The sequence below is a fragment of the Nanorana parkeri genome, unplaced genomic scaffold (genome assembly GCF_000935625.1).
Source record: "Nanorana parkeri isolate BGI_ZX_2015 unplaced genomic scaffold, ASM93562v1 scaffold184, whole genome shotgun sequence".
In the NCBI taxonomy this organism is placed as follows: domain Eukaryota; kingdom Metazoa; phylum Chordata; class Amphibia; order Anura; family Dicroglossidae; genus Nanorana; species Nanorana parkeri.
The window spans coordinates 277,223-296,172 of record NW_017306452.1 but is presented as its reverse complement, the minus strand read 5'-3'; the positions used below and the strand labels follow the sequence as shown (position 1 = coordinate 296,172).

The 18,950-nt window shown below is 44.8% G+C and overlaps 1 protein-coding gene across 1 annotated transcript in view; it reads left to right on the top strand.

The window, feature by feature from the left end:
* Positions 1-18,138, top strand: part of ASNS (asparagine synthetase (glutamine-hydrolyzing)) — a 36,792-nt gene extending 18,654 nt beyond the window's left edge. The window contains exons 5-12 of the mRNA XM_018555122.1: positions 782-883; positions 3,151-3,278; positions 6,113-6,239; positions 8,820-8,926; positions 12,474-12,574; positions 12,711-12,792; positions 13,784-13,939; positions 17,905-18,138. Of these exons, the coding sequence (XP_018410624.1) occupies positions 782-883; positions 3,151-3,278; positions 6,113-6,239; positions 8,820-8,926; positions 12,474-12,574; positions 12,711-12,792; positions 13,784-13,939; positions 17,905-18,114 (1,013 nt within the window). The 3' untranslated portion in view covers positions 18,115-18,138. The remainder of the gene's footprint in view (positions 1-781; positions 884-3,150; positions 3,279-6,112; positions 6,240-8,819; positions 8,927-12,473; positions 12,575-12,710; positions 12,793-13,783; positions 13,940-17,904) is intronic.
* Positions 18,139-18,950: the final 812 nt, after the last annotated feature.

Here is an 18,950-nt window from a genome sequence, read left to right as displayed (position 1 = left end):
AAAAAATGAAAAAAAGGCCTCAGTCATGAAGGGGTTAAAGCAGGGGTGGGCAACTCCAGCCCTCCAGCTATTGTGGAACTACACATCCCATGAGGCATTGCAAGACTCTGACAGCCAGAAGCATGACTCCCAGAGGCAAATGCATGATGAGATTTGCAGTTTCACCACAGCTGGAGGGCTGAAGTTTGCCCACCTCTGCAGTAAAGCATTTTGATATTTGTGTAACTCCTCCCAAGAGCCAGGCCACTGCTTGCACCAAGGCTGATTGCTCTTTAGAGGAGTACTGCAGCAGGGTGGTGTGATGTTTTCCTGAATCTATGTACAGCACCCTGCTGGCCCCTCCCACCAGCCACGATCTGCCTGCATTGCTGATGACATTATCGGGTCTAAAAGAAGATATGTCATTAAAACATGAAGGTTATATTCAAATGTTATCATTAGAATGTTGTTTTCATTTGGGGGAGGGGGGGGGGGGGGGGGGGGGGGGGGTAATATATAAAAAATTACATTTATGACCTTGATCTTGTCCAATGAGACTGTCCCTTGGCCGGTAAGGACACTCTCATTGGACAAAGGATGATGGATGGTGGAGCTTAGCTATAAAATCAGAACCAAGTGAGTGAAGCCGAATCTGCAGAGCTGCACAGGAGAAGCTTTTCTGGCTGGTATAGTCGGGCATTTTGTGACATCTGCTTTTACTTTTAGAAGTTTGTAGGTTCCCTTCAATGATAAATGTTAATAATCATACAAAACAAAGATCTAAAAACATTTTATTTTTTAGGAATGGATCGAGAAGTAGTGAAGAGAAACATCTGTCTGCTGTTTGAAAACGCGGTCAGGAAGCGTCTAATGGCGCACAGAAGAATCGGATGCCTTTTGTCAGGTACATTTTTTACATTTTTTTTAGATGGTGCTCATAAATTTTGCTCTATTTTTAGGTTGCTGTCAAGATACCGTGCACGGGTGTCCCCACACCGCGCACAGGTATCTATACGGGAGGACCAAATGTGTGACCACACCAGACAACGGAAAATTGTATACTTACCTATCGGTGATTTTCCTTTCCTGACGCCAATACATGGCAGCATACAATGGGGGCGGAGCCATACCCATTGTATGCTGCCATGTATTGGTGTCAGGAAAACGGAAAATTGTATACTTACCTAGCGGTAATTTTCCTTTCCTGACGCCAATACATGGCAGCATACAATCGGTATGGCTCCGCCCCCATTGTATGCTGCCATGTATTGGTGTCAGGAAAATGCTTATGAGCATATAGTTTATTCAACACACTGAAAACAAGTAACCACAAGCAACTAATAATAGCCAACTAAAATGCAAAAACAACATAATCACACACAAATGGTAACAGGGCAAGGGAACCTGGGGAGCAAGGCAACACGAGGGGAGCCACGGACCAATGGCCAGGGTACAAGGAGGCACCAGGATGCAGGAAACAGGTCACAGAAAAGAGGTCACAGGATGCAGGTAATGGCGACAATACTGTGGCACCAGGCGGATTAAATACCCTCCCAGATCAGCATCAGGTGGTGCCTAATTGCTGACACCTGCAGGTGAGCCCTGGAAGTGCAGGACCTGGTTCCAGAGTCACAGTGCCACCTGGAGGAGCTCAGGTCCCTGACAGCTACTGGCTGCCTGGAGACACCTGCAGGGGAGCACTGGAACTGCAGGATCTGCTCCATCGCCACCTGGAGGTGTTCAGATCCCTGACAGCTGCTCGCTTGGTTTGGTTTCTTGGAAAATTTAATTTCTATGTCTTAGGCATTTATCCTGTGAAGTCGGCAGAGATTGGGGTTCATATGTAATACTCTCATCGTGGTTTCAGATCTTGTAGTGTTTTTTTTTAATTTTAGCTTATTTAACTTTTTATTTTTTACATTTTTACTTTTTATTTAACTTTTTTGATTTTTGTTTCTATTTTCATTTTTAATTTATTTAACTATTTTTTACATTTCTTTGCATTTTTACTTTTTATTTATTTAACTTTTTTTAAAATGTTGGCATTTTTAATTTTAGTTTATTTAAAGGATTTTATTTTATTTTATTTTAAGGCTTTTCCCCATAGTCCTCCTTAGGGTAACGGGAGGACACAAACTAGCGTCCTCCCGTCACCCTAGGTATGCAGTATACCGTGAGCTGCTGCTCGCAGTATACTGAGACGCAGCAGCTGAAGCGGATCCCGACAATTATGTCTGGATCCGCCCAGCTCCGTGACTGACAGCTGGCTCTGCCTATCTAGAGGCAGAGCCAGCTGTACCCGCCCCCTCCCCCGTCCGTTCCGCCAGTAAGCGCTGGAGGAGCGGAGCTGGGAAGGGGGAATCCAGCCCCTCCCCTGTCACGGCAGAGAGCCGTGACAGGATCGAGAAGTGAGCGAACACCGGTATGTGTTCGCTCACCTCCCGATCTACTGAGCCGACCTGTGACAGTCTCATTGTCACAGGTCAGCTAGAACTATGAGGTGAGTGAAAAGCACTCACCTCATAGTTCTCCTTTAACTTTTTTTTTTAAACTTTAAAGTTCTCCATCAGGACCTCCTCTGCTGATTGACAGCAGGCAGTGGGCGGGTGCAATAGCCAGCCTGTTATTGGCTACTGCAATTTAAAAGAGCCAATAACAGGCTGGCTATTGCTGCCAGCTGCTGGATTGGAGACAATCGCGGCTGATAGCAGGAGCGCAAAGGGGGCGGAGGGGGGAGTTGGCGGCAGGGGGGGGAGTTGGGGAAGGAAGCTCACAGACTGTCAGCGGTTTCTCCTTACAGTCTGTAATCGGCTGTCTGTCCCCCCTGACACAGATCGCTGCAGCCAATTACAGCCTGTAAGGAGAAACCGCCGACAGTCTGTGAGTCTGCAGCGGGGAGAACAGGATGGGCACAGTTATCTGCGGGAGCGGTGCTACCATTTCTCTACCCCCCCAACAGCGCCCTCAGGCGGTCGCTTGTGCTGCCTTGCACTAGTACCGGCACTGGTAACAACAATGAACACAAGTGCACACCGCAGCATGTTATCCGAGTCAAAATTCAACATTGCATTTACATCGAGGCAAAAATAATTTTACAGACTGACGTCAGAAGCAGAACACAAATGGCCGTATACTGACCCTTATTCATTCATCTGTCTGTGTCTTCCTCAGGCGGTCTGGACTCCAGCTTGGTTGCAGCAACTCTGCGCAAACTAATGAAGGAAAGGGACCTGCCCTATCCCCTGCAGACCTTTGCCATTGGCATGGAGGATAGCCCGGACTTACTAGCAGCCAGGAAGGTGAGGCGGTTTTCCAGCACCCCCATTACCCCATTACTGGTTTTACGATAAGGGTCCAGTACGGATTTTGGGAGAGAACCCCACATTTTTATTTTGTCTGGCGTCCCCCTCAAAATCCATACCAGAATCTGACATTGTTATTTTGGAATATGCCCAATGTGCCAACGGGGAAGAAAATATCCATTGATGGAAAAACCTGATCATTCAGTATACTCAGGTAAGCAACCAGTGGCGTAACAATCACCATAGCGACCCAGGCGGCCGCTATGGGGCCTGGCCAGATGGCGTGCGAGCCACCTGGGTCGCTATGGGATCCTCTGCTGGTGGCTTTCACTGGCGGCTGAAGACGAACACGCCGCTGTTCAGATCACTCACAGTAATCTGTGCAGCAGCACATTCCTCTCCACAGAGTCAATGAGAGCCAGCAGCGGCAGTGGAGGAGGAGGCGGGGCCCGTGGTCGGCAGCAGGGGAAGTGGCGGGGCCCGGTGACGAAGAAGGAGGCGGACCCGGCGACGGAGGCGGGGCCCATCAGCGACCGTGGAGGAAGAGGAGGCGGACAGGTAAGGAGTGCGACCAGCCCACCGGAGGGTGACCCTGCATAGCCCACCATAGAGAGTCTGTGGTGGACTCTGCAAGTTCACCCTCAGGTGGGATCTCGAGTGGGCTCTGCAAGGGGTATAACTAGAAATCACAGGGCCCCATACAAAATTTTGCTATGGGGCCCTGTGATTTCTAGGTTACGCCCCTGTAAGCAACTGACCTAATTTTTTCAGGACATAACATTGCTGAACCTAGACCTGACGAACTGAAGCAACCACTATAGCTCACCTAAACCTAGAAGGTGACTTTTTATTTTTTTTGGCCAGGCAGTGTATAATTCTTCATTTTTTAAATATAAGATTTCACTAGATAACCGAAAATGTTTCAAAGTTGCTGTACTGCTTATTTACCACCAGGTGGCAGAACACACCATGGCAGTGTACTGGATATAGTAACATACAATACATTCCGCAGATGAATCTTTCACATTTATAAAAAACACTGAATTGGCTTATCTATAAAAAATAAGTCAAGGCAACTGGACTTGCTGTATTTATTCTTGAAGACGTTTCACTGGCCATCCGACCAGCTTTCTCAATTCAGAAGTTCAGTGAAACATCTGCTAGAAAGATCCAGCAAGTCCAGTTGCCTTGACTGATTTTGTACAGATATGCCATGACCTGGATGAATGAGAACCTTCACAGACACTGAATTGTCTTCTTCCTGAATTTCTCTTCATATGTTCAATATGACACAACGCAACATTCTTCACAAACTTGAACAACTGTGTTTTTAAATGAACCTTAAGCTATTCACTAAGAAATAAAACTACAATCCAGGTTAGCTATCTAAACTTTAGTAAACATGGTGGCAGACCGCGACCTTCATCTGTAGATATTGAGCTGTTTCAGTGAAATATTTAAATATGGTTTCTGATTCGGACGAAATCTGAATTTCCGTTAGTTTCGGAGGAGTTTACGAATATTCGTTGCGACTACCACAGAAAACCGTATACAGATATTATTACTAAAGCTGAATCTCCCGGACCCGAGTGGCATGTAGGAGTCTGAATTTTCCAATACCATTCGGGAGCTCCAGAAAGCAATACGGGTCTAGATGCCATATACATATACAGTGGTACCTCGGTTCACGAACTTAATTGGTTCAACGATTCTGGTCGCGAACCAAATTGGTTGTGAACCGAATCACATTTTCCCATAGGGTTCAGTGTAAATCAGGTTAATCCGTTCTGAACCATGTGAAAAAAATTAATTTAACCACAAGTTTCTTTTTACCACCATTCTTGCTCTGTACATTCTTGTCACCTTCAATAACGCTCTGCACATTCTAGTCACCTTCAATAACGCTCTGCACATTCTTGTCACCTTCATTAATGCTCTGCTCTGTACCTTATTGTCACCTTCAATAACGCTCTGCACATTCTTGTCACCTTCATTAACGCTCTGCACATTCTTGTCACCTTCATTAATGCTCTGCACTTTCTTTTTCCCACCACGCTTGCTCTGCACTTTCTTGGGAGCCATGCTGGATTGAATACAGTAATACTGTACAGTACTGTGCTACAAAGCACACAAAAAAGCTTCACAGTAAGTGTCCACAGCCCTTTCTGCGACCGCAATCTGGAGTGCAGGAAGCCACGACCATGTGTCAGAGCGGGAAAGATGGCCGCGGTCGTGTTTGTAACCCGAGGCAGAGTTTGCGAACGGAGGCAAAATTTTGACGTACTTCCTGGTCGTGAACCGAATTGTACAACTGTATATACATAATATTAAAGCTGAGGCTTCCAGACCCGAATGGCATTTGGGACTTTTCGATTGCAATTCGGAAATTCGGACTCCATTCGGGTCTTGGAGCATCAGTTTTAGTATTATGTATATACAGTATAAGTGGTGTTCTATAATATGAACGAATATTCGTAGCGGCAACATTGTGACCCCTATACACATAAAACTAAAGCTGAGGCTCCCAGACCCGAATGGCATTCGAAAATTCAGATTCAATCTCATTCGGATGCAATAAACCGAAAAACACATGTGATTGGCCAGAAAAGTCACATGTCCGATTCAATTCCGTTTTTGAACGAAATTCGGACAGGATCCGAAATTCGGAAACGAAAAAAATTTGGATTTGGACGCATTCGCATGCATTGGGATTCAGACATTCGGATGTGTTCGAATGTGCAAATTTCAGAAAATTCGTACGAATTTTGATCCGGAAAGAAACGCATCGCACATGTCTAATGCCCATGTCTGCCCTTCATATACTCTTTCAGGTGGCCAATCACATAGGAAGCGAGCACCATGAGGTCATGTTCGACGCAGAAGAGGGGATCCAAGCGGTGGACGAGGTCATCGTCTCTCTGGAGACCTATGACATCACAACAGTACGGGCCTCTGTCGGTAAGATGCGGATCCTTACAGGTCTGTGAAATCCTCAAAGTTGACAGATTTCCTTTAATAAATGAGACGTGTCTCTCTGGATCGGGCTGCTCTGACCCAGGAGAACAATTGGGACAATACAGCCCTCGGTAATTCCCAGCATTGTCTGAGATAATAACATTCTTCCTCATCTGGGCAGTAATGTGAGCACGGCTTCCAATAGGAGAACCGTGCTGAGACTCCGACATGACAATGGGCTGCAATTTCTTATTTCAGTTTAAGTTTTTATTTTTTATTATAAGAATATAAAATATTTGACAAAGAACCGACAACATGACCACATTTATGTGCTATTACAGCTTATGGAGAACAACACAATACTATAAAGACATTGAAGTGTCTGCTAGATAAAAAAAGTGAATTGACAGCAGGCTGAACATTACTGGAACATAATTTTTTTTTTTTAAGTTTATCAGTTTTAAACCTATTTTGTATCCATTAAAATACATTACAGAGTCATGTCTGTAACTGTCAGTCTTGCAATGCCTCATGGGAATTGTAGTTCCACAACAGCTGAAGGGCCGTAGTTGCCCATTCCTGCTTGACTGGCTCAAAAAAAAATCTTTTTTCTTTTATTTATTATTATAATTTTTATGTATTATTATTTGTATGTTTTATTATTTCTACTTATTTTTAATTTAATAAAATATTTAGTTTTACTATTTTTATAAATATCATTTTTTTCTATAATAATCATTTTGATAAAAGTAGATTTTGCCTCCAAGTGGTCACTTCCCCACTGAGGGCCCCCCAGTATGTATTTTTTTTTTTTTTATAGTTACCTTTTCCAGATGTCTTCAGGCCGGTCATATGATGCGCAGGATTCTCTTCTGTGGCAATGGGAAGTCCTCAGCAATACGTGCTACTCACAACATCACCGCATATGGGTGCAGGGCCCCATGGTGACGCCCCCTCAGGGGTGGATCCATGATGTCCTACACTCACAGGATGTCCTCAGTCTTCCGGGTTGAGTAACACCGGGCATCATTTAACCTGAAAGACTGAGGTCATCAAGCGGAGGAATAGGAACGCTGCAGCAGGCAGACTCAGAGACTGGGTGAGTATTGCAGCCAGACATGTTTTCTTACACCTCCTGGGGCACCATTAAAATACGGTAAAGAAAAAGATATATATATAAATAAATAAATGTTTTTTTGTTTTTTTAAAAATCTGCAGCCTTCATTAAAATAACACCTGGTAAATCTGACATGAAGAAGGTCCTTGTTCAGGCGCTTCCTGTTATAGGATGACAGTGCTGTGTTCCTGTCTTCCAAATGTGCCCCTGCGTTGTCACTCTGTCACCAGGCTTCCGATGGAGACTACAAATGGTCATTTGGTCCACTGTTGTCATTATCTGAAAGCCTGCCTCGAGAAACGCCATGCAGCCATTACTGGGGTGCATGTAGGCAGGAAGTGGTTGCACAGAGGTTGCATGAGATCAACAGCAGTGAGATGCAAAGGAAGAAAAAAAAACAGGTATTTTATTAAAAACAATGCCTGTGTTCATGACACACAGTGCTTCAGCAAACTAAATGTCATTCAGTTAGGCCTCATTCACACAGCGTTAAGTCGGGCCGTGCGGCCTGCACGGCCATATTGGGCCTTTCCCGAGAGGGACAGGTGCTGCGTGTGATTGCCCGCAGCAGCCTGTTTTTCCCTATGGGGGGACGCGGCAATGCACTGTCATACGCAGACCCCAACTGCACATCCGTGCGGGTCCAGGTGTCTGCGGTCAGATGCAGACAGGATCCATACGGATCCAAGGATCTACACGGTTGTCCAGCTCGGGTGTGCATAGGGCCGCGTCCTCCCATAGGGAAGAACAGGCTGTCGGGTGTACGGCTGGGCCGTAAGTGGAACCCCTTGGCAGGGACAAAGAGTCCAAAAACGAGGTACAGAGGGAAAATCCAAAAGCGTAGTCAGGTCCAAGTCCGGGTCGAGGCAGGCAGCTAGGTTCAGAAGCGAGAAGGCAAGCCGAAGGGTTGATAACGGGGGTTCAGGCAAGGGTTGAGGAAGCAACAGGTTTACACACAGGGAGCTGGCGATCACACCATAGAAGTAGAATAACTCAGCAATAAGCCAAGGCTCTGACTGGTTTAAATGCCCAGGGAAACCAAGGACCACCCCCTGGTTGCCAAGGCAACCAGGAAGCTTCCCTAACCAGGAGCCAATAGTAGGTCTGACGGGGCAGATGGTGTGTGCTGGGGACCTCCCCCAGCCTGGCTAGCACCTGAAAACGGTAAGTGGCGCAGGCGCGTTACGCGCGCATGCGTGCCAGCGGCCCCCGGTGCCAGGAGGAGGGGAACCCCGTGCCCTGCGCCACCGCTGGCGAACCTGGTAAGGAGCAGCACCCCTGGTTCCCTGACACAGGTTGCTGCGTGCAATCACACGCAGCACCTGTCCCTCCCGGGAATGGCCCAATATCCCAGATCTGTACGGCCCGACTTAACGCTGTGTAAATGAGGCCTTAGGGTTTATATCCGCTTTAAAGAATACATCATCTGAATGTGATATAAGACGTATTATTTGTCTTTCTCGCAGGAATGTATCTGGTTTCCAAGTACATTCGGAAGAAAACGGACAGCGTGGTTATATTTTCTGGCGAAGGCTCCGATGAACTCACCCAGGGCTACATCTACTTCCACAAGGTTAATACATTTCCTTTCTTCTCGCCTGGATACTGATTCTTGTGGGAAGATGATGGATGCACTTACGGAATTTCTGTAATTGTTCCTGACCGGAATACAGTGTGACCCACAGACGCGCCACTAATGCGCTTGTTCCACATGAGGGTGACAGACGGGCTCATTCCAAAGAGGAAAAACAGAATCCAGATGGCAACACCTCAATCAGTTTTGTTTATGTACAGAACGCATTTTAAGTAGCAGAGCCAGCGAGAGGCGATTACATGCAGATATATAAGATGAAATTGTAATATCCAATTACCTCCATACTCCATCACAAGGGGCATGTGAGAACTCCATTATAACAACGTATAAATAGAGAAATAAATACATTTCAGGGGAAATGCTGAGCTGGAGTGACCAGACATTCATCACTTGTTCTAGATCCATTCTCTAAGACAGTTGTGAGCTCCTGTTGGCTTACATCCTTCTGATGTTGTTGCTTGCCTAGTGATGAATGTAGCTTTCAAAGGAAACTTGTCCCGGAGGAAATATAGGAGGCTCCCATTGCTAAGCTCTCCTTTTCGGAAAATGCTGTTTGTCTGGTTATCATGCTCATCCATTGTCTTCAGCATTTTGTGAGTCCCTGACCAGTATCAAGCATCCTGATTGAGAATTCTGACTTCACTCTGAATTTGTTGCGGAGTTGTAGATGAGCCGAGAATGGACTAGAAGTCCTCGCATGCAGCTTTTAGGAGCTCCTTAGTTCTAGATTGTGCGTTGAGTTCTAGATGGTGCTCAGAATTCTGGATGGTGCTCAGAGTTCTAGATGGAGCTCAGAGTTCTGGATGAAGCTCAGAGTTCTAGCTAGTGCTCAGAATTCCAAATGGTGCTCAGAGTTCTGGATGGAGCTCAGAGTTCTAGCTGGTGCTCAGAATTCTAGCTGGTGCTCAGAGTTCTAGACGGTGCTCAGAGTTCTAGACGGTGCTCAGAGTTCTAGACGGTGCTCAGAGTTCTAGACGGTGCTCAGAGTTCTAGACGGTGCTCGGAGTTCTGGCCGGTGCTCGGAGTTCTGGCCGGTGCTCGGAGTACTAGATGGTTCTCAGAGTCCTAGATGGTTCTCAGAGTCCTAAATGGTGCTCAGAGTCCTAGATGGTTCTCAGAGTCCTAGCTGGTGCTCAGAGTACTAGATGGTTCTCAGAGTCCTAAATGGTTCTCAGAGTCCTAGATGGTTCTCAGAGTCCTAGATGGTTCTCAGAGTCCTAGCTGGTGCTCAGAGTACTAGATGGTGCTCAGAGTTCTAAATGGTGCTCAGAGTCCTAGATGGTTCTCAGAGTCCTAGATGGTTCTCAGAGTCCTAGATGGTTCTCAGAGTCCTAGCTGGTGCTCAGAGTACTAGATGGTTCTCAGAGTCCTAGCTGGTGCTCAGAGTACTAGATGGTGCTCAGAGTTCCAGATAGTGTCTAAAATTCTAGATGGTGCTCAGAGTTCTAAATGGTGCTCAGATTGAAATAGAAACCAAGTATTTCTGAGCTTGACATGAAGTTTAGATTGGGCTGCTGGTTCTGCCATACAAATGTTAGGAGTTCCTGAGATTTAAATGGCACCCAGACTGCCAGTGTAGCTGTTACGGCTTCCTGAGATCTAGATGGAGCTAATACACTGATATATTGTTTTCATTCCACCCACCAGCTGAACAAAAAAATATAACAGATTCCTCCATCCACGCCGAACAATCTCCCACTGGGAGCTTTGTATTATGATTGCCCCTGTCAGAATATCCGAACGGCACTTGCAGTTGTTTGGCTGCGAGCACTATTTGGCTTAAGAATTTCAAACATGTTCCTTGGGCAAAAGTTAATCTAATGATTGACTTCTGTTGAGGGAAGTCGGAGCCAATATTGTCCAATTCCTGCTGAATCAGCCAAAATTTGCTCTGTGTGTACCCAGATTTAGACTGGACTTGTGTTCCTTCAATATAGTTGTTTGGATTTTCTGAGATTTAAGTGGAGCTCAGAATGATATGGTAGTTTATACACTATATAGTGGATAATAGGAGCTTGTTAGATTGAGATCCAGCTGAAACTGATCTGGTGGTCTTTTCATGCAGCTGTAAGAAGTTCTTGAGATTTGGATCGAGCTCCAACTGGACCGGGCAGTCTTCCCACAGACATAACTGTTAAAACGTCCTAAGATTTATACGCAACTTAGATTGAGATGGTGATGAACTATTAGGTCTTCATGAGAGTTAGATGGATCTCACACTAGGCTGGCAGTCTTCCCAGTATAGCTGATAGGTCTTTCCGAGATTTGGATATCATGCCAGCTGGGATGTGGTTATTCTGACTCCGATTGTTGTGATAGCGATATATCCCTTTCTGAGACCTCTATGCCTGGCCTGTATAAGCAGATATACTCACTGCGGACAGTCAGATAGCTGAACTCGTCAATACCGTTTCATCCAAAAGAGGTGCTTTATTTTTAACATCAGGGTTACAGCAGATGATAGGAACAGCAGATTGAATGGTTTCAGTATTGTGCGGTCAAAAAATTATGCCTTTTCTATCGTACTGTGCAGATTACATGTGTCCTAGTTACATGTGGCCTGTTAGCTGTGGCCATGACACAGGAAGTACAGCACTCAGGAAGAAGGGAGGGGCATACATAAAAAGGAAATGTGTCATCACATTGGAAAAGAAATACAGAAAAACATATGCGTTATCACGAAAGGCCACTAGATGGCAGCATATAACTAACATATGGAATGGCCATAGAAAAAATGGTTAGGGAAAACACTCTATATAAAACTTCTATCTACTAACAATGCTTATATTAACTGAGGCTATGCATCTCATATTCTATGCCCCATTGGGGCGGCACAGTGGTCTTCCCATATGGCTGGTAGGTCTTTCTGAGATTTAGATTGAGCACCAGCAGGACTGGTGGTCTTCCCATATAGTTGGGTTATTTTTCTGAGATTTCAGTTGAGCTAACCCTGGGATGGTTGCCTTCCCATAAAATAATTTGGTCTTCCTGAGATTTAGATGGAGCTTCATATTAGCTGGTGCTCTTTCCATATAGCTGTAGGTTATTCTGAGATTTAAACTGAGCTGTTCACCCTGGGAAGGCGGCCTTCCCATAGAACTACTGTATTTGGTCTTCCTTAGATTTACATGGACCTCCAACTTAGCTAGTTGTCTTCCCATATAGCTGGTATGTGTTCCTTAAATTTAGATTGAGTTCTCTCTAGGTGATAGTCTTCCCATATGACTGTTTCTGTCTTTCTGAGATTTAGATGGAGCTCCATCTGAGCTGGTGGTCTTCCCAAGCACCTATTAAGAGTTCTTATGATTTATATGGAACTCAGACTGGACTGGGGGCTTTACATGTACCTATTAGGAGTTCTTATGGTTTATATGGAGCTCAGATTGGACTGGAGCTTTTACATGCAGCTGTTAGGGGGTACTTATGATTTACAGTATTTGATACTCAGACTGGACTAGGGTTTTTTTTACATGCAGCTAGTGGGATATTTAATTGCAATAATGTACAACAAATAATTATCTCACAGGCACCATCTTCAGAAGAAGCAGCAGAGGACAGCGTGCGCCTTTTACGCGAACTCTACATGTTTGATGTACTGCGTGCCGACCGGACAACAGCTGCACATGGGTAAGTTATTGTAAGTAAAAGTCATGTAAGTCCAGCTAGACAGCGGGATACAAATTGACTAATAATATGGTTGTGAAGCATGTAACTGACCAGGCAATGAGCTAACACTAACTTTTGTCTCATTTGTGGCCCGCAGCCTAGAACTCAGAGTGCCTTTCCTGGATCATCGATTTACAGCTTACTATCTGTCTCTGCCTCCTGAACTAAGAACTCCTAAGGTAACTGAATATATTTATATGTATAGTTTTTTTTTTAAATGACAGAATTGTGTCATGTTGCAGCTGGTCAGTTCTCCCATTGAGTACTTGTAGGTAAAACGTTTTGGAGGGGGGCAACAATGCAAAGTCCCCATATTTCTTTTATCACTTGTTTACCTTAACGCATTACTTCTGCCATTTCTGAATTCTGGATAGACTTGGGAAGAGTAATTAAGAGTCATTTTTTTATATAGCTGCCTGTGACTCCATTGGGGAAAATGGATGTTCCTGAGACCCCAGGGAAAAATATGAGGGGATCAGTTTTGGTGCAGTATGTGTCCCCACTAGGGAGATCCTCTATCCTGTTAGTGATCTCTCCGTAACTGGAACTGGAAGTAAAAAAATATTACTCCCCCCCCCCCTAAGGGGGCTGCTCTTATACATACCTCATTTATCTCTTTAATGATCAAGGTGGGAGAGTTTTAGCCCTCCAAACGTTCTATCACCTCTCTTAGATGCTGTAACATTGACGCATGTTGGGATGAAAGTACCCTCCCTGGGCTCAGGGAGATGTGCAGGATGTGACAATATCCCATATTCTATCTATAAATGAGGTAGTTACACATGTTTCTGCCGGAATAGCAGAGGTTGTTATTAGTGACATTAGATTGAACATACCCTTGTCCAAAGTACTTGGGCTGAAGTCTTTTCGTCAATGTGATGTTTATAGTGTTATCCTAAGAGTATGGCTACGAGGCAACATTGTTTTCCTTTTTTGTCCTGAGTATATGTTTGATGCCTGTAATGTTCGGTCATATCGGCACTATGGGACGATCTTTTGAAATTTATCCTACAAATGTCGATGATCTGTTTTGTCTGTTTGTCTTTTACCTATGCTCTGGATCAAACTTTGTAACCCTGTTGATCAGAACTTTGAATGTCTATTGTGACATTTTTTTTTAAAATAAAACTTTATTGGAACATAAAAAATTATTACTCTCTGTCTTCATAGAATGGAATAGAAAAATACCTCCTGAGAGAAGCCTTCGAGAACGCCGATCTCATCCCTAAAGACATTCTGTGGCGTCCAAAGGAAGCATTCAGTGATGGACTGACATCCATCAAGAAGTCTTGGTTTAATATCCTGCAGGAGCACATAGAACATCAGGTACTACTATCACAGTTCTTGTTTTCTCAAATTGTGTAAAAACATTCATTTTAAATTGCACATCTGAACAATATTCTGAGGACTGTTTAGCTTCATTCAGAAATACAATGTAACAAGAATATTGTTACATTCTATTTACTCTGCTTCAAGTATCTACAGATGAGAGGGGTGACCTTATATCCATATATGATGTCAGTTAAAGTAAATCTACTAGTTCAACTTTAGTAAAACAGACCCAAAACCATAAAATGTTGCCATGGGAATATAAGGTAACTAGCGATGCACTGATACAGATACTAGTATCGGTATCGGTGCCGATACCGAGTATTTGGGTGAGTACTCGTACTTGCCCAAATGCTCCCGATACTTGTCTCAATACTGGAACTTCCGATATCAGGAAGTCGGGCGGCGAGTCATTACACGCCGCCCGGCTTCCTGATTGGCCGGGGAGCTAGCTCCATGCTCCCTCATCACCAGGGAGTTGGCTTCCCGGCCAATCAGGAAGCCGGGGGCAGGTAATGACTCGCCCCCAGCTCCCTGATTGGCTTGGAAGACGGCTCCATGCTCCCTCATCACTTGGTGACGAGAAAGCATAGAGCCGGCTCCCAGCCAGAAGCTGGTGAATAAGGAAGGTGGGAGGCGTGTCATTACCCGCCCCCCGTCTTCCTGATTGGCCAGAAAGCCGCCTCCATGCTTCCTTGTCACCTGATGATGAGGGAGCATGGAGGCGGCTTCCCGGCTAATCAGGAATCCGGGTGGCAAGTCACTACACGGCCCTGGCTTCCTTAATGGGACTTCGGTATTTTGTATCAGCGAGTACTGAAAAAAAAATATCGGTACTCGTACTTGATACCAAAAAAATGGTATTGGTGCATCCCTAAAGGTAACCAATGTAAGCAACCCTGGCAGTGTTATAGTTCGTTCATTTTGCATGTTGGTGTGTTGTGGTGCCATTCATTCTCAAAGATGAGAAGATGAATGGGTTGCTGTAACCCAATGCACAGTAATGTATGGCATATAACTCATGTCGGTATGCTTACACAGTATATCTGCGCCTGTTAAACTTTTCCATTTTCCAATTTGTATTACTTAAAGCAAAACTCATAACATGCATGCAACCACGCAAGTGCATTAACACATCACCATATGCATTAATACCCCAACACAAATCCCTGGGCAGGTGTGTTGGGGTGGTGCCATTAATGCATGTGGCGGTGTGTTAATCCACAGGTGTTGATGCATGTTATGAGTTTTGCTTTCTGTTAGCGCCGGATTTCCCACAAGGCCAACGAGTTTTTTTTCCACATTTAGCTCTGCTTTGGACAAGCAGAGCTAAATGTAGAGCGGGAAAGCCGCCGCTCGTTTCGTACAAGTGATCCTGGAGATGTCGGCGAGATCATGTTAGCTCCTGTGTGATAGCAATAAAGTTAAGTGGAAAATTTTTTTAAAAAAGTAAAAAATAATAAGAAATAATAATTAAAATAAAAAAGTTATTATGCTTCCTGTACTAAGAATTGGAAAATGGCAAAAACTATATTGGGGGCAGATGTACCGTGAGTCATATTGACATGTATTATGCTGTATATTTATGAGCATTGGGTTACAGCATCCCATTAATTTAAAACAGAATGCTCCCTATTATTAGGAATGAATGACAACACACCAATATGCAAAATGCAGTTTTCATGTGTTGATCTGCATTACGTTGCTGACATCCGTTATGCTCTGTGTTAATATGCATTGTGCTAGGGCAGCCCATTGATTTGAAATGGGCAGCCTGATGTACTAAAATGCACCAAAAAAGTTGCATCACAATGCATGGTAGTGGCTAGCTCACGGGTGATGTGGTGCGCCGCCTTACAAAGAAAAAAGGACGTGCAGCTTTTTTTGTAAGGAAGCACACCACATCCCCTGTTACCCACTACCATGCATTGCGATGCACTATTTTGGTGCATTAGGCAAATGAATGGTCTGCTCTAGCATAACGCACATTAATACACCATATCCAGGTATGTGCTTTAACTCACTGCAGTACGTATCCAGCCTGAAAAATAGTCTTAAAAAATAACCTCTTGTAAAATGCTACAAAGCACAGTGAAAATTCTCCTAAATGGACACATGAACACTAACATATGACCATTTCATGAGTCGCTGATGCAAACAGGTCCTGAAAATGAACATCAGCAGTCATACCACCCTACACCACAAGGCGGAGCTATTGCATTGTATTTAGCGTTGCTTTTAGTAGGTCGATCTCAGCGGTAAATAAACTTCCTGTCATTATGGAAGTTACTATAATTTGTAGCCCCAGCATCGTCGGTACAATGACTCAGAGCTGTGCTTCTGTCACTGTAAGGTGTCCAGAAAATAAGCCCTTAAATTAGTTTTTTGTGTGGAAAAGTTTGCTCTGTTGGTGTCCTTGCAGATGATGGTTATGCATCACATAGATGACAGTTTCTGCTGCTTTGTCATTTCATCCACTTGGCCAGAAACTCCGCCAGTTTATCATAATTGTGCGGAGTCCTGCCTAGCGACGGACACAAATATATATATATATTACACATCCGGTTGATGTTGTCGTCGTGAGAGATGTCTCTGCTGGAGGAACCCATCACTTCTAATCTGGGATGGAGGGGTACAAGTGAGCCCTGGATGAACAACAAGTCACAGCAGGCTAGTGACTGCCTCCCTAGAGATACATAGTATCTTATTATGAAAGACTGATCAGTATCAAGTGGATCTAGAGGCAAACGTCATAGAGCATCCTTTATTATGTGTCCGGTAAAGCCCATTCGAACTTTTATTTTCAGGGAGCCAATTACATTTCAGCTGCGTCAAAACAAAAGGTTTGCAAAGCCTTACAATTTGTTCTCTTTAGGGCCCATTCACACCAATCGCGGTGCGTTCCAGAGCGGCAGCTGCATGCTCTATTTTTTGAGTTTGCAGAGTGCCAGAACGCAGGCAATGTTTTGCCACGCGTCCGGCAGGCGGGCGTGGTTGCGGTGCCATTGACTTCAATGCACCGCCACGCCCAATCCCGCCCGACGAAGGGGGACGTTTTGTGAGCGATTGCTGTGTGTTCCAGCAGCTGCCGCTCTGTAACACACCGCAATTGGTGTGAATGGGCCCTTAGAAAGCAGCCACAGCCTGAGCAGAAAAGCCTGCAGACAGTGGTCTCTCTCCAGAGAAGTGATGAGCCCCCTGCTGAGTCAGAGCAATTAGCAAGAAGTGAGGCCTGATTGGAGAGTGCTAGCTGATCAGTCCTGAAATGTCACTTCTATCCGACTTTGTGAGTGCGATCTCCCATTCCGCAAAGTCAGATAGAAGTGACATTTCAGGACCGATCGGTTCTCCTGCAGATATGATCTGTGATACCGATCTGCCCCGGAACAGCTGAGAAAGCGTTGGAATTCTTCATCATTTGCCGGTCACATATTCCACCGCCGAAAAACTGGGCAGGATTACGTTAAAATGTGTGACCGTGTGACCGGTCACACATTCCAACCCAGTCACAATCTTTGATAGAACACAGGCACTGCAAACATTGTGCATAAGAGCGGCCATGTCGGTCTACCTGCCACCCCCCCCACATGACCCAAAGATAGGACCATATAGGGCAGCCCTGACTGTACGCTGTTGTCACCCTCCATTTGCTACATAGTACACCAGACTTGAGTTGGTCACAATACACCTCTTTTTCCAAAGAACATTCCATTTCCCTGTAAATATTCTCCTTCATCCTTTGTTGCCCTACCATTTAATAATCATTACACACACACACACACACATTTTCTGCCTCTATCCCTATTGCTTCTAAAAGCCAATGTATTCTACCCTTGGCCGTGGTTCTAGCTGTAGGCTAGGCCCATCATGATTAACACGAGTGCACTCCAGGAAAAACAATTGTCCGCGTTTTAAATATTTGCTATGTCATTACCATTGTTTGCCGAATTCTTTATCTACAGGTCGATGACATTATGCTGGAGAAGGCAGCTGAAAAATATCCTTTTAATCCACCCAAGACAAAGGAGGGCTACTTCTACCGGCAGACCTTCGAGAAGCACTACCCGGGGCGTGCCAACTGGCTGACCCACTACTGGATGCCTCGTTGGATTCACGCCACGGACCCCTCCGCCCGCACTCTCACGCATTACAAGTCAGCTATCAATGCCTGAACTCCATTCTTCCTCTGAGATAAAGAAATCATTAGTTTGCCTCCCATCGATGAGCATTTTTTTTTTTTATGAGCTTTTGCTTTTAACCTTTTAGCTGCCAGAACTGTTTTTGCATATTTGTGCTCGCATGTTAACATGCGCATTTTAGGCCTGAAGATTACTTAACCCCCACCAGAATGATATATTTCATGAAAGCAGAGACCCTGGAGAATAAAATGGTGGTGGATGCAATTTTTTATGTCGCCTGATATTAGCACAACTGTTTGTCAAACCCAAATTGCATTTGAGTAAACAGACTCCAAAAATGTCAAGCTTCAAAATTTCATTCCGGTGAAAAACAGCAGCATCAAAAATTGTCCACAGGCGAAGCTTTAAAGGCCATTACTTTAGGTTCAACAATTAAAAATGACCCAAGAATTATTACTCCAGCATGTATGGTGATACCTAATGTGTGGTACAATCATCATTTTTGTATGTAGGTGCACCCAATGCGTGTTTGCACCCATATGTATGTGTACATTGAAGCGCCGCTTCCCCCAAAGTCCGGGTAGGGGAGAGCGCACCCTGAGTACTTCTCATGCACAGTGCAAGCTCTGACCGCTATCAATCACTCGCTTGTAGGCAGGATAAAGCGGAGCAAGGGAGTTGCTTGCTGCCGGGGCTTTTTTTCTCTGTGGATGCAAGGATGCCTGTAGTATCAGCCGGAAGCACACATGCATAGGTGGCTCCATGGGACCAAGTAAGGGGACGGAGCTACCCAAAAACAAGAACCAGGGAGGAGAGCATTTTGCGACACCTAATGCAAAGCAACCACAGGCTTAATAAAAAGCAGACCG